Below are 25746 nucleotides of genomic sequence, written 5' to 3'. Positions count from 1 at the left end.
TTCAGAGCCCCTGCAGCCCTGGTGGCTTATTAGAATCCTGGTGGGTGACAGAGCCGCAGTCACATTTCGCCTGCTGGGAAAGCGAGCAGCTCTGAACTCCTGCACTCAATCAAATTTTTTTCCGTGTAATTTCTTCTTTCAGGGAAACAGACATGACAGAGTTATTATGTGTAATGTCAGCCCTTGGGTGTCCCTGTCGGGGTAAAGGGGGAGGAGTCCTGTGAGGTGCCACTCATGCCACTGAGAATAGTCTTAAAAGTGGATTTGGTCGAGGATCTTTGCGTAATTCCTTGTAGTTCTTTTCCGATTAATCTCACCGCACATGCAGGATGGCTCGTCTCTCTCTCCCCGCCCCTGATCACAGTGGGAGCTACTCCATGCCGTTTCTCAGCATCTGATTGGCTGCGATGAGCATGACGCTGATGATGAACGCCATGGCAAAGGCGCAGATGAGACTTTTTCTCACGCACGTCTGACGGTTCTTCTTTGAAGGGTGAACTGGAAGGGAAACGAGGGGAAAGACAAACGAACGTTTGAAAAGGCACTTTCTCTGGGTACAGATCATTACACATGCAAAGGGATGTCAGAGGGTGCACATTTGGTGTGGCTTATTCACTCAGTTTACTCCTTCATAAAATATGTATTAATGGCAGAGAAAGTATAATTCAGCAGTGAAAAAGTTAGAGGGTCATGAATAAGATATGATTAAATTCTACTCCATCTCCAAATCTTTAAACCTGACAAGACAACAAGCTGCACCGCAAACATGTCATTTATGAACTCCGGTTCAAGGCGAAGTAGACATGTTCCACTGTGGCTGCGACCTGAGGAAATAAACTCTCTCACACACACACACACACACACACACACACACACACACACACACACACACACAGGGCAGAATTAACAGCTCTGCTCTCGATACCATCTGAATGAGCAGCAGGTGACCGGGAAGTGATCCGAGGAGAGGGACACCGAGGCGAGCGTCACAGTTCACAGGACCAGACTGGTTTTACAGCACAACGCCCGGCTGGTCTGGACGCTTGACAGTGTACTGAAGAATGAGAAGGTTTAAAACTATGGAATATATTACACATGATAGCGGCGAGTAATTCCAGTCCTACTCGGCCGGTGCATCACGTCTCCTGCTTCTCTAGTGGGAGCTTTCGAAAGTCAGAAACAATAATGAAATCTCTGCTCGGACCCAAGACTCAAAGATCTAAGAAACCCTGAGTTACAAACTGGAGACGGGCATTTAAAGATTCAACAATAATGTATGTATTATGCAACCGAGGGATGTATAATAAAAAGAATGCAGTTGTAGACCATTTGCTAGGCAAGAAAAACACAACAAAACTACAACAGTGGCTTATTCCTGTGCAGTTTTTAAACTTGCATCAGAAGCAACAGCAGCAACATTACATTACATTACATACATGTCATTTAGCTGACGCTTTATCCAAAGCGACTTACAATCATGTTACATTCATACACTGTAGAACAGCTACAGGGAATAACTCAGGGTTAAGTGTCTTGCTCAAGGACACATCGACTAGGGCGGGGATTGAACCACAAACCCCCTGATTGAAAGATGGACCTGCTAACCACTGACCCACAGTCGCCCATAACAACAATAAGGCAGGTGTAGTGTCACGGGCTGTCGCTAGGACAGGCTAGCCTGGGGCGGTGCAAAGAGAGAGATGAACACAGGCACGTCCAAGGGTATTTAACAAAAAGTCCAGGTTTATTTCCCATCCCACCAGCAAGGTAACATCCAAAAACAACAAAGTATCAAAAAAAAGGTCCAGTTAGGTAACACAAAACATCCCGGAGGAGAAAGTGGTTAATTAACCAAACAAAAACTCAATCCTGGTGAATCCAGGCTACGAGGTCCTCTCCCTTGTTGTCCTCTTCCAGGTGCTCGTGGGTTCACCTTCCGCTCTCCTCTCTCCTTCCCAGGTGCTCTCCCTTAAGTCTCCCAGCCCTGCCTCAATCAGGTGCCTTAAGCAGCTGCAGCTGGGTGAGCGGTGAGGCAGGCTGGGAGATGTAGTTTTTGCACTGGTGGCCACTCTGTAGCGTCCCTCCACTACCTGTCCCCTTGTGATGCCACATATCCCTCTCCCCGGGCCTGACGTCCTCGGCAGGGTGAATGAGCACCAGAAGGCATCACGGCGGGACAGGGCATCTGCGTTGCCATGGCGTCGCCCTGGCCTGTGAATGACAGAGAAGTTAAACGGCTGGAGGCTTAAAAACCACCTAGTTACCCTGCTGTTTGTTTCCTTATTTTTTGCCATCCATTGCAAAGGTGAATGATCTGTTACCAGAGTGAACCTCCTTCCAAGCAGGTAATATTTGAGGGTTTCCAGGGCCCATTTCAACGCTAGGCACTCTTTCTCCACTGTGGCATAGTTCTTCTCCCTTGGCAGAAACTTCCGGCTCAAATACAGAACGGGGTGTTCCTCACCTTCCTTCATCTGGGCTAAGACAGCACCCAGGCCCATCTCAGAAGCATCTGCCTGGACCACGAACTCCTTGCTAAAGTCGGGGGCCATCAGGACTGGTTTCGAACACAAGGCCCTCTTCAGGTCGTTAAAGGCCTCTTCTGCGGCCGGGCACCATGTCACCATACGGGAATGTTTCTTGGTCGTCAGTTCGGTGAGAGGGGCCGCTATCACAGAGAAATCCGGGATAAAACATCTGTAATAATTGGCCAGGCCCAAGAAGGATCTCATCTGTTTTTTGGTCAACGGCTTTGGCCAGTCTTGGATGGCAGCGAGTTTCGCATCCTGGGGTTTCACAAGGCCCCGCCCGATGGTGTACCCCAAGTAGTTGGTCTCCCCAAACGCCAGCCTACACTTTTTGGGGTTGGCGGTCAAGCCTGCCTGTCGGAGGGAGTCGAGGACCTTCTGAACCCGTGGTAGGTGGCTCTCCCAGTCTGGGCTCTGAATTACCACATCATCCAGATAGGCCGCTGCATATTCTCGATGGGGTTTCAGTACTTGGTCCATCAGGCGCTGGAAGGTGGCGGGGGCTCCAAACAGGCCAAAAGGCATCATCCGGTACTGCCAGAGGCCTCCCGGGGTGGCAAAGGCTGTCTTCTCCTTCGACCCTGGAGACAATGGAACCTGCCAATAACCTTTGGTGAGATCCAGGGTGGTTAGGAAACGTGCCTGGCCCAGGCTTTCAATTAGCTCATCGACACGAGGCATGGGATATGCATCAAATTCAGAAATGTCATTTACTTTTCTGAAATCATTACAGAACCGGGCTGTTCCGTCCGGTTTGTCAGCCAGGACGATGGGGCTTGACCAGGCACTCTTGGATTCCTCAATCACGTTCAACGCCAGCATCTTCCTTACCTCCTCGTTAATCAGCTTCTTGCGGGCCTCCGGCACCCGATATGGCTTTTGGTTCACCGTTTTTCCCGGCTGGGTGCGTACCTCATGTTCCACCAGGTGGGTGTAGCCTGGGAGGGATGAAAATACCTCCTGATTTCCTTCTACCAGCTCCTTTGCCTGCTGCCGCTGGTGCGGAGAGAGGTCCGGGCCTAACTGCACCTCGTCCCGGGCGGGTTCTCTCGACTCTCTGGGGGAAAGGCCATTGAACAACACCTCTCGCTCATGCCATTTCTTTAGGAGGTTAATATGGTAGATTTGCTCACCTTTCCTCTTCCCTGTTTGTCGTACTTTGTAATTGACTTCCCCAACCTTTTCAATTACTTCAAAGGGCCCCTGCCAAGTAGCCAAGAACTTACATTCCACAGTGGGGACAAGAACTAGGACTCTGTCTCCAGGGTTGAATTCCCTGGGTTGTGCTGCTCGGTTATAGGCGGCCCTTTGATCCCTCTGAGCCTTCTCCATGTGTTCCTTCACAATGGGGAACACAGCTGCCATCCGGTCCCGCATCGCCCCCACGTGTTCAATCATGGTACGATGGGGACAGGGTTGCTCCTCCCACGTCTCCTTGGCGATGTCCAGAAGGCCCCTGGGTTTGTGAGAATACAACAGGTTCAAAGGGTGAGAAGCCAGTGGAAGCCTGAGGCACCTCTCTTACCGCAAACAGAAGGTAGAGTAATAGCTGGTCCCAGTTTCTTCCGTCTTTGTCGATGGCCTTCCTCAGCATGGCTTTCAGGGTCTTGTTGAACCTCTCCACTAGCCCATCTGTCTGGGGGTGGTAGACCGAGGTTCTCACCTGTTTCACGTGTAACAGCGCACACAACTCCTTGGTGACCCTCGACATAAAGGGGGTCCCCTGGTCGGTAAGAATCTCCTTTGGAATCCCCACGCGGCTGCTGAAGAGGAACAGTTCTTTTGCTATTTGTTTAGCATTGGCCTTTCTTAAAGGGACGGCTTCCGGATAACGGGTGGCGTAGTCCACTATGACCAAGATGTACTGGTGCCCTCGGACACTTTTGGGCAGGGGACCCACAATATCCATGCCTACTCGTTCAAAGGGGGTTTCTATAATAGGCAAAGGGATAAGGGGGTTCCGGTACGTCGGTTTCGGAGCGGTGACCTGACAATCTGGGCAGCTGCGGCAGTAGTTCTCTATCTCCTTGTGGACTCCGGGCCAAAAAAACCTCTGTAACACCCTCTCTTTAGTCTTCTCTACGCCCAAGTGCGCTCCCAGCAAGTGAGTGTGGGCCAACTGCAGAACTGTGGAGCGGTGAGGCCGGGGCACAAGTAGTTGCTCAACGATTTGGTCCTTACTTCTTGTTACCTGATACAAGAGGCCATTTTTCACTGAAAAATGAGGGTAGGAAGGGGTCAACCGGGTTCCCACCAACGTTCCCTCTAGGACCTGGACGTTTCTTAAGGCATTACCCAGAGTCAGGTCCTGCAACTGTGCGGTTCCATACTGACCTTTAAGGGGCAGTGTTTCTCGAGGGCCATCAGTGTCCTCCTCACTTGACCCAGGTTGGGGCTCAGCGTCATCAGACTCAGCTCCACTAGAAGCTTCTGCCAAGGCTTGGACTGACACTAGAGGGGACAAGCATGGTTTGGCAACGTTAACCCAGGTTTTACTCAATTGTGGATGGTTCGACTTACGTTTGCGGGGCTCTCGACTAAGCTTCTTTAGGGCTTCCCTCCACAGCATCCGGAAAGCTGGGAAGTCACGCCCGATCAGGACTGGGACCGGGAGGTCCCGGATTACTCCCACCTCGACATTAAACGTGCCCTTAGTTGTGGTCAGTTTCACTACGGTGGTCGGATACTCTCGGGTATCTCCGTGGACACAAACCACCGGGACGGGATCGCCTTGAGCCGGGGACGTTGCCTCCAAAACTGCCTCCTGGACTAGGGTCCGAGCACTTCCTGAATCGAGCAAGGCTTCTAGGTCCCGTCGATTCACCTTTACGGGGCACGTTGGTCGCCGGTCCCTACTTTCGCCCAGGAGGGCAGCAAAGTGGACATGGGGGCCGCTGGCGGATTCCGCTGTGGGCATGGGCTCGTCTAGCCTTTCACACTGCCAGGAGATGTGGCCGAATTTGCCACAGCGATAGCACTGGCGGGGCTCTGGGTTCCGGAACGCTCGTGGCTGTCCAGGTGAACTACCGCCTCTGCTGGGTGGGTCCGAGTGAGGGTTGGCCAGGGCCGGACCTCTTTGGCGACGCACACTTGGCCGGGCCGGGACAGAAGCCACCGGCGCTTCACAGGGTGATTGGAGCATGTCCGAGGCCGCCTGGAACTGTTCTACGGCTTCTACCAACCCTGTGGCCGTTGTTAACTTTTGGTGGCCAATTATTTTTTTTGCCTCGTACGGTAGACCCCGTAGATACTTGTCCATAACCAGGGTTTCTATCATGTCCGCCGGGCTGTGTTTGTCCGGTTCCAACCACCTTTTCGCCACTCGTATCAACTCGTGCATTTGGGACCGGGGCGTCTCTCCGCTTAGGAAAGTCCAGTTATTAAACCGTTGGGCCATGCTAAATTTGGTGAGCCCCTGGCGACTCAAAATCTCCCCCTTTAACTGGTCGTAGTCGTGGGCAATATCAGCCTCAAAGGCATGAAGGTAAGCTTCCACATCGTCGGTCACGCCAAGTTTAGGGATGTAATCAGCAGCCCTGGGCTTCGACTCTGGCCTCTGCCTGAGCTCCTGCTCCTTCAGTTCATTAGCCCTGATTTGCTGTGCCAACAGGGCACCGCTGATTTCCTGCTGCGCCCTCTGGCTCTCCAACAGCATCTGCATCAGTGGCTCCATTTTGGATTGGTGGCCTGGGGTTTGAAGTTCTGAAAAAAAGTTGGGACAAGTCGTCAATATCTCCTCTCTCAATCATCCGCACTTTGGCCCCAGTGCCCGCATTCTCCACCACCTGTAGTGTCACGGGCTGTCGCTAGGACAGGCTAGCCTGGGGCGGTGCAAAGAGAGAGATGAACACAGGCACGTCCAAGGGTATTTAACAAAAAGTCCAGGTTTATTTCCCATCCCACCAGCAAGGTAACATCCAAAAACAACAAAGTATCAAAAAAAAGGTCCAGTTAGGTAACACAAAACATCCCGGAGGAGAAAGTGGTTAATTAACCAAACAAAAACTCAATCCTGGTGAATCCAGGCTACGAGGTCCTCTCCCTTGTTGTCCTCTTCCAGGTGCTCGTGGGTTCACCTTCCGCTCTCCTCTCTCCTTCCCAGGTGCTCTCCCTTAAGTCTCCCAGCCCTGCCTCAATCAGGTGCCTTAAGCAGCTGCAGCTGGGTGAGCGGTGAGGCAGGCTGGGAGATGTAGTTTTTGCACTGGTGGCCACTCTGTAGCGTCCCTCCACTACCTGTCCCCTTGTGATGCCACACAGGTAAGAGCTAATTATAACCAGTTGCATCTGGAAGCGAGCACATTTGGAGCATGGGGTGACCCCCGAATAGTCGACTATTGGACCATCGTTGCAGTGACAGGGAATGTGGTAGTTCATAAATGACAGCATGGCTATTTCAGAATCAAAAAATGATTACCTATTTATCAATTTAGAACACTCGCACAACGGTTCCCGAAATTCAGGAGGTCGCTCTCGCTCTCTCTCATTTGATCCTGCAGTTCTCTCTCTCTCTCTCGCGGAAAATGTAATTATGACTGAAAGCTCTACTTACAATCACAAAAACCACCAAGGATAAGAAACTGTGTCTCTTTGTACTACGGACAGCGCGCCAACCAAACAGACACACACACACACACACACACACACACACACACACACACACACCTAAACAATTGTCTCATGCATCTCTGCCAACATTGTTGTTTTTACTATTCTTAGATAAAGCTTAAACAGAGGGGAATTAATGATTTTCAATGATCAAACAACTATTATGCAAGACCTGACTAATCAGATTCTGCCATGTAAATCTTTTGTTTTCTTCTTTAAAAAAGTGCAATATTAAATTGCTAGAGCACCCCTTTCATTTTACCTCTATGAAAAAAAAGACTTGGTTAGTCAGTTACACACAGCTAAAACTAAAACCTGTTTCAAGATTAGTTTTTTGTTCAAACTGTGTGTTTCTGATATTTCTGAAACCTTCGCGCTTCAGCGAAATCCACCTCAAAACTATCTGTTTGTCTCCATGACGGCCCCCCTTAAGAGACGTAATGATGGGAGTGCAAGCGTGTTGCACTTGAAGACATAATTTAAGAAAACTCCAGCTGACACACATTCACACCACAGCAGTCCGGCTCCCGCTCTGACATCATTTTCAGGTTCAATCAACCTCTGGCAGCGGCCGACATCTCAGCAGCTCTGCCTGAAAGGGTTGCCGGGGGGGGGGGGGGGGGGGGGGGGGGGGGGGTAGTCAGTGTTGAAAGTGAGACAGAGATTGCGACATCTTTCTTGGCCTGGGCGTAGAGGCTCTGTCAATAGTTGTCCATTTAAAAAGAAAATACTATTCCAGACTCACATCGTATGAAAAATGTGACGTAGCGGGATGTTTTAGCCAAATGGATTATCTAACACGGAGTTATCAGTTATCCGCCAATAAGCAAAGTTATGTAACTCAACACTGACCAACGCTTTTATCTTGATTGGCAATTGTTGAAATATGATTTCAACCTGAATTTAACCAATGTGGTTTCGCTAAGAACTACAAGCTGTCTAGTGAAACCACAATCTCATCTATTGGCCACCGGCACCTCTGAGTTAGTTTTACTCTAAACTGCGGGTCCGGGAATTGAACCTGGGATCTCCGAGGCCCCAGTTGCTTTCCCTAATTTTGCAGCCACATGCTGCTGACACAACACAAACATCCACCAGTAACACTGACTGTTACTGAGTGCTACAATCATATTTCATTAAACCAAGCTACACCATCTGGGATAAGATTACGCAACTGACTTCAAATCAAACCGTCTCAATAAGGTTTGTGTCATTTCCAGCTAGCTAAAACCTTCAGTCCATCCATAGTCGTATAAGTCGGGGTGAGTTGGTAAAGAGCATGTGTTCTTGAGCTGCTAGCTGGACTGCGGAGATGGGAGCAGAGTTAAGGTCCAGACATTAGTTCTCAGTCCAGTCGCCTGAGCCTGCTGCCAGCCTCATAAAACACCTCCTCAGCCGCCCAAAGTAACTACACCCGTGCCAAATATCCACAAAGGATTTTCTCCAGTGGACCGCTGTGGTCATGAAGTCAGTAATAAGCAGTACGCTGGTTTCCAAGCTGCTGACTTATGGCTTTCCACATATGCTCATGCTTCAAAATCAGTTTTATGTGAATAATTCTAGGGCTGAGGTTTAGGAACTGGGGTTTCAGAAATGATTCAAACCATCCAGTGAAGGGTTTTAAGTTCTACAAGAGTTGAAACTGAAAATGGTAAAAGGTGCGACATTCTAAATACGCAGTCTGAAAATGTCCTCAAATGTACGACAGCAAGTTATCCCGTAAAGAAAACCACTGTTCTGAAGACCGATTTCTCAAGAAATACAAATTCTACATGCAACAAACTGCAGCACATGGCTAATTATTATTATTATTATTATTATTATATCAGACATTTAAGGTCACAATGTTACATTTCATAACAAAGCCAAGGCTTAACCCCCCATACTCTGCCTCTGATTGGCTTACTTGATATTCTTACCCTCTCATTCCTCAACCTAACCAACCTATTGGTTGTAATTAAAGTAAAAGGAGGCGAAGTGGTGGGTCATGACTTCACCAGTCAAGGAAAAAATGGGGAGGACCAATGACCTCATTCTGCATAATAATTAGCCATGTGCTCCTGTTGGCTGCAGTGAGAGTTTGTGTTTTGGGAGCAATGGGCCTTCGGAAAATAACATTAGCACTATTATGAATTTCTTTTTTTGAAATTGTGTGTCGGACAAATGGGCGGACAGAACAATGGGCACTTCCCAATGTTAAATACACCACCTCAAGTGCTCGATAACTAATTTTATATGTATGTACATGAAAAAGATATTCAATATGATGCAGGTGCACATCGACAACATGCCCAATAGGAATATATTGCTAAGGCCCTACATCTATGCACCTGCATGGCAGCTGGGACATTCATGGATCAGAGTGGATTTCCACACTGGTGTCTGGCTGCCAGGCGCTCCCTGGACAGCTGCCGATCCGGCGTGCGTCTCTGCGCTTTTGGGGCAATTTGCTCAGCAACGGTGAACGTCTACGGACCGGCAGCTGGATCCCGATTCCTGTATTCTGTTGTTTTCCAGCCGCACGCCGTATTGATTCCAGAGTGAGTTGAAGCCAGAGGGAAATCAAGCGCCTCATATGCTGCCTCAGGCAGCAGTAAGCTGAAGCAATAAGCAGCGAAGGAGAATGATGAATCTCACGATGACAAAACGTATGGATTTCTCCATGACAGAGCACATTTTGGTGTCCCAGTGGGTGGCAGGTGGTTCTCGTAGACCTCGAGGCTAACGGATGCGATTGCTCCGTGTGATGCTGCGGTGGTTTTTCGTCGTCATCATCATAAACCCAATAGGAACATCATGTTGTGATCACTCCACACCACTTTTTAAAGGCTGATAAAGTGTCCATTGACATTGACACCAGTGTCGCAAAGTGAACCCCCTCCCACTCCCCTACAACAGGCCAGATTCAGGGGCAGGTGGTGTTTGGTAAAGGGGGACATTGAGGGCTGTGTGGCATCATTTGAGCCAACAGAAGACATATACACAACTGCGACTAGAAAGAAAAATCTCAGTGCTGTGGAATTTCAAACATACAGCATTACTATTTCTGCAAACACAATGACTGCACAACAAAGTAGTTCTGGACGAAATGGCCGGTGGTGCAATTTCATTGGGCCGCCTTTCAGAGCGCCGTGACATGAACCGATCAATCACGTCGGTGACCCTAACCCTAACCCATTTGTTGGCAGTGTGACATTTCTACTCGTCACATTATCCAGCTCCGAAAATGAGAAAAAGATGGAAAGAAACAAACCTGAGAGTGAACAGCGGGACGTGTTGCGGGGGCAGTGAGAGCTAATGAAATAAAGCAACAAGGTTAATTTTGACGCATCTATTTGCTGTTGCTCAACAGCAACGAGGCATCTGCTCTACCACGGCCGAACGGATGCTTCTCAACACAGTGCCGTGCACACATGGTGTTAATACTGGACTGCGTACCGGCCGCTGTGGCACCAGACGGTCTGTAAGTTATGGTGTTCTATTCCACTGGAATTGCTTTTTGTAAACTCAAGTGCTTTTCAGGCTCTCCTGAAACTCGTTCGGTCAAGACCTCGAAGACGGCCGACTCACTGAATCTGAATTCAAACAAGGCGTGTGGAAGCAAAACGATGTTGCTCAAATTGTATTGAATGAGAATTTGTTTGAAAGAAAGGATTACATTTCCCATTTTTACAGCAAGAGTGGAAAAAAGTCCTGTAACTTCCCCTTGCTGCTCTGATACATACATCTTGGATGGCTAGTTTTTGCAGAGCGAGGTCATGCATATTTTATCTGCGTCACTGAACCGGTCACCCCCAACGCCCCGAATCAATAAATCAGCAGGTGTGCTGTGACTTCGGAGAGCTCGGTGAGGAAGCTGTCTTCCTTCCTAACACACACATACGCAGGCACACACACAAGCACACACATACCCTGTATGTCTAAAACACACACACACACAAACACACACACGCACACACAAACACACACACATCCTGTATTTCTAGAACACCCACGCACACAAACACACCCTGTATGTCTATAACACACACACACACACACAGTATAGCTCACACAAACACACACACACGCACCATGTATGTCTATAACACACGAACACACACACACACAGTATAGCTATAACACACAAACACACACACACAGTACAGGGTGTGTGTGTGTGTGCTATAGACATACACACACACGCACACACACCCTGTATGTCTATAACACACACATACACACACCATGTATGTATATAACACACACACTGTATGTCTATAACACACACACACACACACGCACACACAATGTATGTCTATAACACACAAACACACACACACACACAGTATAGCTATAACACACACACATACCATGTATGTCTATAACACACACACACACACACAGTATAGCTATAACACACGCACACACAATGTATGTCTATAACACGCACACACACACATACCCTGTATATCTATAACACACACACACACACACCCTGTATGTCTATAACACACACACACACAGACATCATGTATGTATATAACACACACTGTATGTCTATAACACACACACACACACACACACACACACACACACTCCCTGTATGTCTATAACACACAAACACACACACACACACACACAGTATAGCTATAACACACAAACACACACACGCACCATGTCTATAACACACACACACACAGTATAGCTATAACACACAAACACACACGCACACACATTGTATGTCTATAACACACACACACACACACCCTGTATGTCTATAACACACACACACAGACAACATGTATGTATATAACACACACTGTATGTCTATAACACACACACACACACACACCCTGTATGTCTATAACACACACACACATACACACACACACACTGTATGTCTATAACACACATATACACGCACCCTGTATGTCTATAACACACACACACACAAACACACATGCATCCTGTATGTCTATAACACATACACACACACGCACACACAATGTATGTCTATAACACACAAACACACACACACACACCATGTATGTCTATAACCCCCACACACACACACTCACCCTGTATGTCTATAGCACACACACACACACACACACACACACATCCTGTATATCTATAACACACACACACACACACACCATGCATGTCTATAACACACACACACACACCATGTATGTCTATAACACACACACACACACACACACCCTGTATGTCTATAACACACACACACATACACACACACACACACTGTATGTCTATAACACACATATACACGCACCCTGTATGTCTATAACACACACACACACAAACACACATGCATCCTGTATGTCTATAACACATACACACACACGCACACACAATGTATGTCTATAACACACAAACACACACACCATGTATGTCTATAACCCCCACACACACACACTCACCCTGTATGTCTATAGCACACACACACACACACACACATCCTGTATATCTATAACACACACACACACACACACCATGCATGTCTATAACACACACACACACACACACACCATGTATGTCTATAACACACACACACACACACACACCATGTATGTCTATAACACACACACACACACGCACCCTGTATATCTATAACACACACACCATGTATATCTATAACACACACACACACACCATGCATGTCTATAACACACACACACACACGCACCCTGTATATCTATAACACACACACCATGTATATCTATAACACACACACACACACACCATGCATGTCTATAACACACACACACACACACTGTATATATATATAACACACACACAAACACACACACCATGTATGTCTATAACACACACACACACACACACCATGTATGTCTATAACACACACACACACACGCACCCTGTATATCTATAACACACACACCATGTATATCTATAACACACACACACACACCATGCATGTCTATAACACACACACACACACACTGTATATATATATAACACACACACAAACACACACACCATGTATGTCTATAACACACACACACACACACCACGCATGTCTATAACACACACACACACACTGTATATATATAACACACACACAAACACACACACCATGTATGTCTATAACACACACACACACACACACACACTGTATATATATAACACACACACACCACGCATGTCTATAACACACACACACACACACACACACACTGTATATATAACACACACACACACCACGCATGTCTATAACACACACACACACACACACACACAATGAAAACATATAACACACACACAAACACACACACCATGTATGTCTATAACATACACACACACACATACATACACACACACACTAAAGGTAGCTCACCTCCCTCAAACTCTGTGTGATAGTTCACGGAGTTCTCATTGAGGCTCTCTTCCTCGTTGATGATGATGTTCTCAATGTCCTTCATGGTCAGGTGGTCGCGGAAGGCGTAGAACAGGATGTGTTTCAGCTCCTCCAGGGTGATACTCTGCATGTCAAACTGCAGGAGGAGATTTTATTCATTTATTTTTTAAGAAAGAGAGAGGCCGTTTTACTTTCACATAAATAAACTGTGTGCTTCTGCAATACAGCAGGCGGTGTAGCACATCAGCCAAACACGTTCTAACTCGTGTAATCATGTGACTCAACTCTCCCTCAGTTTTAGGGAATATTGTGCCAGCTTTAATAAAAACACACAAATAAAAACTTCCATTTCACGGTCACCGTAATCTGTGCGGCACGCAAAGATCTTACGTTCAGTTTTTGCTGCAAATGTGCATCGTAAGAACAGACCGAAAAGCTCAAATGCATAAATCTTCACGCACGTCGTAATTCTTTTCCAATGCACATCCCAGTGCCCCTCACAGACGTCGCTCTGATGCGTTCACTTTAATCACAGTGTCGTTGATTAAAATAAATGCACCAGAGTTGTAATTTGAGTTGTAAATTAACTGCACCGGAGTTGTAGCCAAAAAGGGATTGATTTGTTTTTTCACACACACACACACACACGCTCACAGGCCTTTGATCACATGCTTGAAAGTAGCTCTTCGACTTCACACTTGACAGCATTAACAACAAGTGATATTATTTTTCACGAGGCGCTTGAAAGAAGCAATACAATCGGGACGAAAGGCTGAGAGAGAGTGCAATACAAACCCGACTGAGAATTAATTCTATATCATCGGAGAGTCCAGGAAGCAGTCAAAAGGACTGAATTCCTCTGAATCACTCTGAATGTTGGCATACACACCCTCTCATATTTACCAACTCAATAAACACAACTAATTTCATAAGGCTCTTTGCTGTAAACACCAGATGACTAGTGAGTGCCCTCGTTTGCATTACATTATGGTTTAAAGTGAAACAACAGAATTAGCAAGTCTCTCTCTCTTATCTAAAGCTGCACGTGACAGGACATTGGGCTGTGTCATGCGGCGGGAACTGTGGAGGAGGACTCGGACACAGAGTGGAGGGTTAACTAACCGTATATTTATTCCTTAACAAAAAATCACAGGGAAAAAACCTGGAAACGACAAACAAAAAATCACAGGGAAAAAAAACCTGGAAAAGACTAACACTAGGTTCCTGGACATGGCTATGACTAGGCGTGTGTGCAGGACGAGGGATCAGACACACTGGCACAGGACAAGGGGAGACACAGACTATAAGTACACATGAGGGAAGTGGGGAAACAGGTGGACACAATCAGGAATCAGGGAAGACAATCAGACTGGTGACACAAGAGGAAGGGCACGGAAACTGAAACGAAAGGAGAGTTAATTTCCAAAATAAAACAGGAAGTCACAAAACAAACATGGAGACAGGACAAAAACCCAACTTGACATACAGGTGTGACAGGCTGAACATTTTCAGAAACGAGTCTGTGAGTTTAATCTGTCTAATCTTTCAACGCCGCTTTATAAAAAATGGGAAAGAAACGAATGAAAAGACAGACTTTAGTTGAATGAACTTGCAAAGGACAAACTGAACGGTTCCTAACAGTTTGTATTACTTTTAAAATAAGTTGTGTAAAAGCGGAAAGACCTCAGTTCACGCAGCTCGAGTGCGGCCACATGGATTGAAATGGATGTGCTGATTATATTGATGGAATGGCCTACAGATCGTTTTATAGGTGGAAGAGAAACAAATGCTATGAATTCCACATGGTGAAGAAAAAGAAAAAAGAAATCCACTTTTGAAACCCCAGAGTAGGTATGTAGCACTCTGCTGTATTGCACTGAATGATGCTCAACCGAGAAAGGAAGGATAACATTCACTGGTCGCCCTGGCAAGCCCACTGGGCCCATTATTAAAAAAAAATTTATAAGTGAATATACACTAAAATCAAAAGTATTACACAATTATCCATGTTGACTAATTTGAGTATATAGAGAAAATAAATGTATATTTTCATCAGTCTGCAGCATTGGTCTTGTGTGGTGTCTAATGTATACTGTTCAAGTGTGTTTAGTGTTTTGCAAAAAGTGTGATCAGACATTGTGCTTATAGTGCTGCAAATGTGGGCGATGTTTTGCACTTTCTGTGTGTACTTCACAAGTAGAATTGCTAAAAGTGTTGTAGGTTTTCAACAGCAGTGTGTAACTGGTCCAAACCAAATTAAGTCATATGCAACATGTGTGTTTCAGAAATTAATCACATTTACCATCAATACCATTCGTTATCTCTCCAACTCAGAGTGAGCTAATGAACACACACACACACTCACACGCACACGCCCATGTGCACACAAACACACTCACAAACACACTCACACACACATACACACACAATCAGGCCTCTATTGAGATTTATTATCCAAGCTAATTAAAAGTTGATGTTTCATCTATTGTTTGCCGGATAATTTATCAAAAGAAAGTAAGTAAATGTTGTCTTGCCAACATTTAAGGTAAAATACAAAATGTACAACATAATAGAGTCATAAATAACATATGCTTTAGTCAACGAGTATTGCACAGTGCACTAGTTTGAGTGCTTATTTTTGTGTAGGTAGTTGCAGAAAAAGCAGGGGAACATTTAAATAACACATTAATCATAACTCAATGCTCAAGTTTAATTACTGCAACTGCTGGTAAGACTAGAGGTGAGAGGCATTTAATTGTATGTATTACACTGTATGTATCTATTGTTTTCATTTAGTAAAATTACTTCCGTATTTGTATTGTTTTGATGTCAAAAACAGATGCTGCAGCAGAACAATGACAATAACTAAATATATTGATCCTCTTTTTTAGTAGAGTGTACCGTAAGGATTAAACATGCAGTCAACGTTGAAGTTATGAACAGCTATAAAAATGAATGGGCAATAATGTTGACAATTCTTGCATTATTCAATAACTAGTTGTGATCGACTAACTTTGATTGATTGACCACAGGCTGGAGAGTATTTAGAGTTTATGAAGGTATCATAGGCTTCCATCCCAAGATGTCGACTCAAGTGATGGTGTTCTGATGCCAATGAGCACACTTTTTAAGGTAACATTTGGGCCTCATTCCCTAATATCTCCCCAAGTTTGTTTTTGAAAGAAAAGGCTATGCCAGATCCATAGAAAACACTTTTCTGACAGATACTGCCTCAGGTTTAGGCAACAAACCTCTGTATAGTAATGTTCAGGTAAAGATCAGGATGTGGGTTAAAATAAACCCTTTGGGGCAGAAAGCCCTGTAGACAAACGTCTGACATGTGCGTTGATGGGTTGTCATATTTACTGCCATTTGTAGGGGATATCAAATAACACACAAAAAGATGCATGGGATGTATTTCAGAAGTGTGTGTTGACAACTTAACCACTGCTCCGATCGCCAACATTAGACCTGAATGCATCTCTCTCTCTCTCTCTCTCTCTCTCTCTCTCTCTCTCTCTCTCTCTCTGAGTGTGAGCATGGAAGTTGGGAGCTGAGAGCGGTGTGTCTTGAGTTAATGGTGGTTTTCGTCTGTTGTTTCGTAGTGAGAGTGGTTGACATAGAGTAGTGTATGTGGTAGTGTTGTGTGGTGGTACTGTGTGCACGAGGGGGTTTGGTGGGTTCCTGTGTGCGTGTTGGCGCAGCCGGCCGGCGCGTGCTAGCAGCGTGCTAACGGCGTGATGGACCTGAGCTGGCTAACGCGGAAACATGGAGTACGGATCGTGGCCGGTTTTCCGTGCTCAGTGGAGGACTGCAGCCTGGCAGTGGGGAAAGTTCCTGAAGAGTGTGAGCAAGGCCGACACGGTGGTTGAGAGCGGGTCGTGGTGTTTGACACGCACGTCCCTGTCTCTCCTCTGTACACACCGGCGGTTAAGGTGACGGTGGCAAACGTCCCGCCGTTCGTTAATGACAAGGTTTTAGTGAGAGAGCTGTCAAAGCATGGGAGGGTTACATCCCAGGTGAGGAAGCTGTCCTCTGGGTGCAGGTCTCCATTATTAAAGCATTATTCATGGTTCTGAATAACAGGAGCAAGGACTTGGATATCTGATTTACAGTGAGAGCTGATGACTTTCTTTTTGTCGTTTTTGCAACGTCTAATAATATGAAATGTTTTAGTTGTGGAAGGGAGGGGCATCAGAGCAGGGCCTGTCCTCAGAAGAAAGCTGATGGACAGGAGAACCCAACGGAGAAAGACACTGAGGAGGACGGAGGGGACAAGGAGGGAGGCCAGGAGCAACAACAGGAGGAGGCAGGTGAGGTGCAGCAGGTGAGCACAGAGGGGGGAAGTGGGGTGCAGCAGGTGAGCACAGAGGGGGGAAGTGGGGTGCAGCAGGTGGGCACAGAGGGGGGAAGTGGGGTGCAGCAGGTGGGCACAGAGGGGGAAGTGGGGTGCAGCAGGTGAGCACAGAGGGGGAAGTGGGGTCCAGCAGGTGAAAGAAGAAGGGGCAGAGGTGGCCCAAGGAATGGAGGAAGAGGGGGCAGGTGTTGTACAGCAGGTGGAAGATGAGGGGACAGGGGCGGCGCGGGGGAACACACATATTCAGGAGGACAGCCAGGGGTGTACTGGAGGACAGGTGGTGGGTAGGGGACATGAATTAGGAGGAGGGGAGGAAAAGTGTGGGCAGGACAATGAGGTCATGTTAAAGGACAGTGAGGTTCCAGACTAGATTACTGCAACTCCTTATTATCAGGCTGCTCTAATACGTCTCTTAAATCCCTCCAGTTGATCCAGAATGCTGCAGCTTGTGTACTCACAAAAACTAAGAAAAGAGATCACATTACTCCTGTATTAGCTGCTCTGCACTGGCTCCCTGTAAAATCAAGAATCACATTTAAAATTATTCTCCTCACCTACAAAGCCTTGATTGGTGATGTACCATCATATCTTACGGAGCTTGTAGCTTGTATATTGCCCCACTAGAGAGCTGCGCTCACTAAATGCGGGGCTACTTGTGGTTCCTAGAGTCCTAAAAAGTAGGATGGGAGCCAGAGCCTTCAGTTATCAAGCTCCTCTTTTATGAAAACTAGCTTCCACTTTCAGTCCGGGAGGCAGACACAGTCACCTCATTCAAGAATAGACTTAAGACTTTCCTCTTTAATAGCGCTTATAGTGAGGGCTGAATCAGGTTTGCCCTGGTCCAGCCCCTTGATATGCTGCTATAGGCTTATAGGCTGCTGGGGATGTTTTAGGATACACTGAGCACCTATCTCCTCTTCTCTCTCTCCTTATGGATGAATTTACATCTCTCCATTGCACCTTATTAACTCTGCTTCCTCCCCGGAGTCTTTGTGACTTCACGTCTCATAGGGTCCATTGGACCTGGAGGTGTCTGATGCCTGGTGAGCCGGCCTCCCGCGTTGGCCCTGCTGATGCGCCCCACCCCCCCCCTCCTCTCTACCTCCTGTTTCATGGATTGGAGTTCTATTCATACATTGTCATATTCATGTAATGTGTTTATGTAACTTTGTAATGCTTTTCATTCTGTACACATGACATCTATTGCATCTGTCCATCCGGGGAGAGGGATCCTCCTCTGTTGCTCTCCTGAAGGTTTCTTCCCTTTTTTTCCCTGTGAAAGGTTATTTTTGGGGAGATGTCGTATGTGTACAGATTGTAAACCCCTCTGAGGCAAATTTGTAATTTGTGATATTGGGCTATAAAGATAAACTGAATTGAAATTGAATTGAGGTTGGCATGGAGGAGGGTTAGGAGAAGTTGCCCCATCTGAAGAGGAAGATCAGGGAGGAAGAGGAAGGCTCGCAAGCAAAGAAGGGAGCTTCGGGCGAGGACTCTGATTCAGGGAGTGGATCCTCTGATGATAGTGACTCTCCAAGAGAGTATAGTTTGGGCAGACTGAAATGGTTTCTCCGGGACACGAAGAACAGAAAGTGTACGATAGAGAACCATTTCACTCATTTACAGAAGCTCTTGAAGTCTATTCGGCTCCACATGGGCAACAAAACAAAGAAAGGTTTTACTCCTCAGGAGGTTTACAGACTGAGGAAAATCATGCAGAAGATTAAACTGAAGGAGGACGGTGTATGTCAAGCACACGGGGTCGGAGATCCAGAGGAGCGACCCTGAGGAGAATGATGGAGGTAGCCGGTCCTGGACTGGGGGGCAAGTCGGCGGTGGCTTCCCTGCTCGGAGGACGAGGGCGAGGGCGAGGGCGAGGGCGAGGGCGAGGGCGAGGGCGAGGGCGAGGGCGAGGACGAGGACGAGGGCGAGGGCGAGGGCGTGGACGAGGACGAGGGCGTGGACGTGGGCGAGGGCGAGGACGAGGACGAGGGCGAGGACGAGGGCGAGGGCGAGGGCGAGGGCGAGGGCGAGGGCGAGGACGAGGGCGAGGGCGAGGGCGTGGACGAGGACGAGGGCGTGGACGTGGGCGAGGGCGAGGACGAGGGCGAGGGCGAGGGCGAGGGCGAGGGCGAGGGCGAGGGCGAGGACGAGGACGAGGACGAGGGCGAGGATGAGGACAATATACTGCAGGAGGAGAAGGAAGAGGAAACTTCCAACGGAGACGGAATGAAAAAGCTAAACCCATCTTGAAACCGATCCGCCCTGGGAGACCCTGAGGCGTCTGCCGCTGATAGTTGCAGCCAGCTGCTGTGTCACTCCTCCCCTAGCGAGACGGGTCGGCGGCCTCATTGTGTTTACTCGACCTCCGCGTGACCTCGCTGCTGCTAACGATGCCATTGCCGGTGGACGTCCAGAGGCCGCCCCAGCATCATTTGCCGGGGAGGGCGAGTCGGAGGCCAGATTCATTCGCCGAGATAAGAAAAAAACATTCCACATCACATCGATCTGCTCAGACTATATTCCCACTGTGGCGTGACCTTTACGGGAGAGTATGGTGAAAGGAAGGGGAGTGACAAAGAAGGATGCCTGCAGACCAGAAGTTAAAGATCTTTAGCTGGACACCCGGTGATGTGTGACCTACAGTTTTATATGGATCCCCGCTCACAGGAAACCTTCAGTCGTCTTCTTTGTCACACAATCTTCACAGAAGTTCAGTCTGAAGTGTAATCACATGTCTCGGCATGGCACTGTGGGCTTTTAATGGAGACCCTGGAGGAGTTGGAAATGTCAAGTACTGTTCAGACCTGCAGTGGCTCCAGCTCGCAAGAAATGACAAAGGATCAGTGACGTGAGGGATGATGGAGATTTGCATGTTTTTTAAAAACCTCTCTGAACTCATTCATCGGAATTAAAAAGACTTTACACAACATCATCAAGATATAGAAGACAGATCTGTGATATCGGAGAAGTCACTGGTCGCATCGTTATGAAACTCAATGTGATACATCTTTCTATACATACTTCTTTTCTTTTTCTGTTTGACAGGAAAGATACGGTTTAAAGTGTTTGCTAATGCTCAAAATACCACAATTTTAGGTATTACAACCACAAAACCACCAGTTCAAGTTTGGTGACAATTCAGGCCAGAAACATTTGACTAGAGTGACATTGTGTTACTGCGATATCTTTTATGACAAAGTGACAACATTTTTAACTGTATAATAATATTGCATTGACTTGACCTTTCATCATATAAACAGAACGCAGCATGATTGAGATGTCGCTATAGCACCAAAGCCCCTTTACCGCCCCCCCCCCCACTAACATCTGGCTTTTGTCTTCACTTTGACTGATATCGTGTGTAGTAAAAAAACATCATGGCAAACTCATCTACAGGCAACGGGAAAGGATATTGCCTATATTTAGTGTTTGTTCCTGTGTTTAAATATCCTGCATATACATTCATTTAGGTGGGAAAAGGGTAGAAGCATACAAATGCTCATGATCAGACGGACTGTTTTCACTCTGTCATCTGCATTTCATATTGTGTTTTTAACACTGCATCACATACAGTACTTTGTCAAGCTCTATGCCTGGAGACTATGGCAGCCGGTGATGCAAGACAAATCTCCATGAGCACAGGTCAGTAGCAGTAACACATTATCAATTTAAAAAATCTCTTCACCTCGGTATCAGCAAAATTCAATGAAACCACAATTACCATAAGAATAATCAAGCTCAATCTAAGGAGATGCACCGATGTTGCTCAATCGATTGCGCGTGCCCGCTCTTCACACTGCAAAGTGGATTTCGGGGTCGAAGAGGAGGACGTATAGTCAGCGTAAATAGAAAGCTCTGTAATTTACACTTGTAAACGAGGCGTCTTCAGCTCCTCACACATTCCGGCGGCGAGAAGGTGCCAAGAGCCAGCATCCATCCATCTGCTGAGTTCAGCCCCACTGCCAAATTACACAACTACAGATAAATCTCTGCACACACTGTCGAATCCAGTTCTATGCATTGGCTAATCTGAACTCTAACGCAATAGGCTGGCAAGTATGTTGCTCTTGAAATTATGCATTAGAAACAATGCTGAAGCCGGGGACAAGCTTGTGCTAGAAAGTTGAATGCAGAACAATACAGTTTAGCCACAGACATCTCAACAAGTCCTTAATACTCTTTTTGTCAAATATGCCTTCTCTTTAAATCTGCCACTTATTTAAATGGAATGATCTGAAGTTGATTCTGTGAAGTGGTGTTTGGTGTGGATCTAATTGCAGTTCAGTGTCCATCACTGCTCACGTTTAGTTTTATTGCGAGTTTTATTTTATTACACTGTCAGGGGGGACAGTACCACACACCAATCATATAATCTCTAGATGTCGCCACTGGGCATTTGAATGGAAAGAGGACACGGCTCTGAAGCGCATTTCAGAAATCTAATATTTTCACTGGACTTCAGAAACAATGCTGGAGACAATATGGGTACGTAATGGCAGACTACGCAGGGAAAATATCAAAGCTGGATATCGAAGACAAATATTCACTCCCACACTGAACCAATGGATAGCTATTGTAAATGACACAGTATGGAATGTTTGACATTCATTTTCATTGCAGAAGCAAAAAGGAGAAAGTACTAGACTAAATGGGATTGACTACATACCTGACTAATGACGTGTCTGACAATAGTAAATACAACTGTGAAACAGCCAACTATGAAGAAAGGAATCCGTCGGTCTTTCTGCATTTTTTTTCTCATATCTAAAAACTCATTAAATTCAATTCAATTCAGTTTATTTTGTATAGCCCAATATCACAAATTACAGATTTGCCTCAGAGGGCTTTACAATCTGTACACATACTACATCCCTGTCCCAGGACCTCACATCGGATCAGGAAAAACTCCCCAACAATAACCTTTGACAGGGAAAAAAGGGAAGAAACCTTCAGGAGAGCAACAGAGGAGGATCCCTGTCCCCGGATGGACAGAAGCAATAGATGTCACTCATCCAATCTACTTCATACTTGGTGGGTGTTTTGCTGGGGACCACATGGAGTGCTTTGTTGAATTCGGTGCAATTTGGAAACCTTCGATATCAATAAACCTCCAAAAGAAAAACATACAAACGAGGTTAGGAGCTTGCAAGGCTCTGCGGGTTGAGCATGTCATCCCCGGTCTTTACAGGCTCATTGGAAGAAGTTCTTTTGCTACTGGATCCTAGATATACCAACGTTATAACCAACCTCCTCTTCCCTGCAGCACGTCCGGACCAGGATTGGGCCGATCCGAAGGGACACGCATTCAGCGAGCAACGAAGGTAAAACGTCTCCCCCGACAAGGTTGTCGGCAGCAATGCCGGGAGCCAAACCACAGGGACGTTCTGAACGGGCAAGCACTTAGTAAAAGTGAATGTGAATGAGTGACCGACAACTCCAATGCACATCATCCCATGTACCTCATAGTGTTATACATTTTTTTAAGTATTACAAATAAAAAAGGCCTCACAGTGCTGCATTAGATCACACTGACACTATCAAGGTTTAGTGAACAATACCTGTATATACAGTTATAGCTTCATGATTGCACTACATTGTCTTTGACTAAAAGAAGTGTGTGGTCGGTCCAAAAAAGTTGAATGAAAAAATGTAATCCCCCCCCCCCCCCCCCCCCCCCCCCCCCCATTCCCCCGAACAAAATTTGATTTTGCTCAGACCTTCGCTTGCATCACCATCCAATCGAGAGGGAAGAAAAAATATCCGTCCATGGGCTTGAATGAGAGGTTCTACCCGTACTCACAGGACAGCGACAGTTAACAAGCAGAGGCTTTTGCGGCTGTAAGCCTGTGTGCACTGACCCCGCCAGCTGCTGCACAGGAGAGAAGATGGAAAGTCATGACTCGTCAATATGTGATTCCATCACTTTTTCAGGATGTCCCTCTCGCAAAACCTTTCTACTGCTTACGGCTGGTAATACTGTATGTACTGCCGGGAAATGTATTATTTACAAAGCAGTCTCCTGAATTATTCACAGCATCTGAATCTGCTCCAGAGTTTTCCCATGACGGTACTACTCACTCAGACTCTCAGATACTTCTCTTAGCTTAAAGTCTGCATATTTTGTACACTGCGTAGTCCACATACTGTACAAATGTGTTTCTCTTGATGCCCTGTTGCTCTTCCACCTCAAGTTTATTTGGATCATTAATATCTCTCCACATCAATGTCACCAAAACATTTATGGTTCAACACCTGTATTAACCTGCATATGTATAATCCAACCTGGAAATTAAAGGCAACCTATCAGCAATTCCATGACTGCACATCATACACTGTAACTGTACTGTATTACTACAGACTTTTCATAGGACATGCCATAAGTAACGATAAAGTGTAGTATAGTCATGTCCTGCCCCGTCTGAGCCTCATGTCGAACACGCACACCTTCTTTTCTTATATAATAGTTAGCATCTTTATCGATCTCTGCCCCCGCCGAAGGGCTCCGAGCCTTCAGGAGAAATGTATGTCTCAAACGGCCGCTAAATGGCCGAAGATTCATTGAGACAAAAGGAAACCATCACCATCTGGACGGAACAAGTCACTGGAGTGCCGGGAGGGGCAGAAAACATTGGCCACGTGGAGGGGCATTGACGGACAAACCGTTCAGGCCCCGAGGAAAAGCAGACAGACCTCTCTGTTGAGGTCTCGAACATCTGCCCTCCACTGTGACCACTTTAATGAAGGTAATGCCCCTGTGACACAAACGTGTGGCCTCCTCAGGCGCAAACAGACAACATACTGTAAGTATTGGACAGTCAGTCTCTTTACATTCACTTTTCATTTGCTGCAAGCACTATGACACAATGCCATTTGCATCAGCAAATCAAAAGAATGGCACATTTGAGATTGCTTAACTTGGAGGCAATTTAAGGAGAGCAAGGCATGAAGGGGAACTTCCTAAAGCCACTGAGGAGGCTATCAATAGCCAATTACAGTTAATGTGCTTAATCAAGGAGAAATTACTCCCATTAACCCCTGGAGTGGTGCAGGCTAGAGGTTCACGGCCCTCATTTGGGCATCTAAATGCCCGGTCGCATATAATTCATTGCCTTTACCGAAGAGGAACGAGGAACAGATAGCGAAGGCTAGAGAGGAGGAGAAATTCAATTCTAAGCACAATGCTACTTGGAAGTTTAACATTCGATTGTAGCTCCATCCCGGCATGAACAGTATTCAGCACACGTTTTCATTACACGCAAAAAGGCTGGCAGCAGCTTGTGTCAACAATCAATGATACGATAATATATCTCTCTTTATAAAATGGTAGATACTTGTGCGTTTAAAATTTGATCAGAGAATTAAAGCCTCGTCCAACACAAGACCAGGTTGTGACTGCCACGCGGAACAGGGTCAAGACATTGAAGTGAAGAGCATTCTTACCAAATGTCGTGCGATGTGCACATCTGGACAGGACGACTCAACGGTGGTTGATTAGAACCGTCCAGAACTACTTTTCGTTCCGTGATATTGGTGACGAGAGGTAGCCGCACAGAGCCCAGAGGACATTTCAAGACAACACACACCAGCCACAGCCTGTTCGCCGCTGTCCGGCAAGAGGTACATAAATGTCAGTTGCCGTACCACCAGACTTTCAGAGCGGACTGGGAGACCATGATTCCTCCTCCCCCCTCTACAGATAATATAATTTCTTTGTTGTACAACCCTGTTAGATAAACACCCTTGTAACCTTGTAATATCACCATTCATCCTCGCCGTCTGCAGCCCTGATGAGACTCAACACACCGAATTAGGCTGTGAAACGATGATCAATGAACACACGGTCCCATGTTGGTTTTTTTATGCAATAA

At 46.5% G+C, this 25746-nt stretch overlaps 1 protein-coding gene across 1 annotated transcript in view; it reads right to left on the bottom strand.

The window, feature by feature from the left end:
* Positions 1 to 370: 370 nt before the first annotated feature.
* LOC117741526 (calcium-binding protein 8-like) overlaps positions 371 to 25746 on the bottom strand; it is a 58475-nt gene continuing 33099 nt past the window's right edge. Inside the window, exons 5-6 of the mRNA XM_034548613.1 lie at positions 13498 to 13654; positions 371 to 498 (exon numbers count right to left, since the gene is read on the bottom strand). Of these exons, the coding sequence (XP_034404504.1) occupies positions 371 to 498; positions 13498 to 13654 (285 nt within the window). The remainder of the gene's footprint in view (positions 499 to 13497; positions 13655 to 25746) is intronic.

This window comes from Cyclopterus lumpus, chromosome 13, assembly GCF_009769545.1.
Source record: "Cyclopterus lumpus isolate fCycLum1 chromosome 13, fCycLum1.pri, whole genome shotgun sequence".
NCBI classification, from domain to species: domain Eukaryota; kingdom Metazoa; phylum Chordata; class Actinopteri; order Perciformes; family Cyclopteridae; genus Cyclopterus; species Cyclopterus lumpus.
The sequence above is the reverse complement of the archived record's forward strand: the minus strand, read 5'-3'. Positions and strand labels throughout refer to the sequence as shown.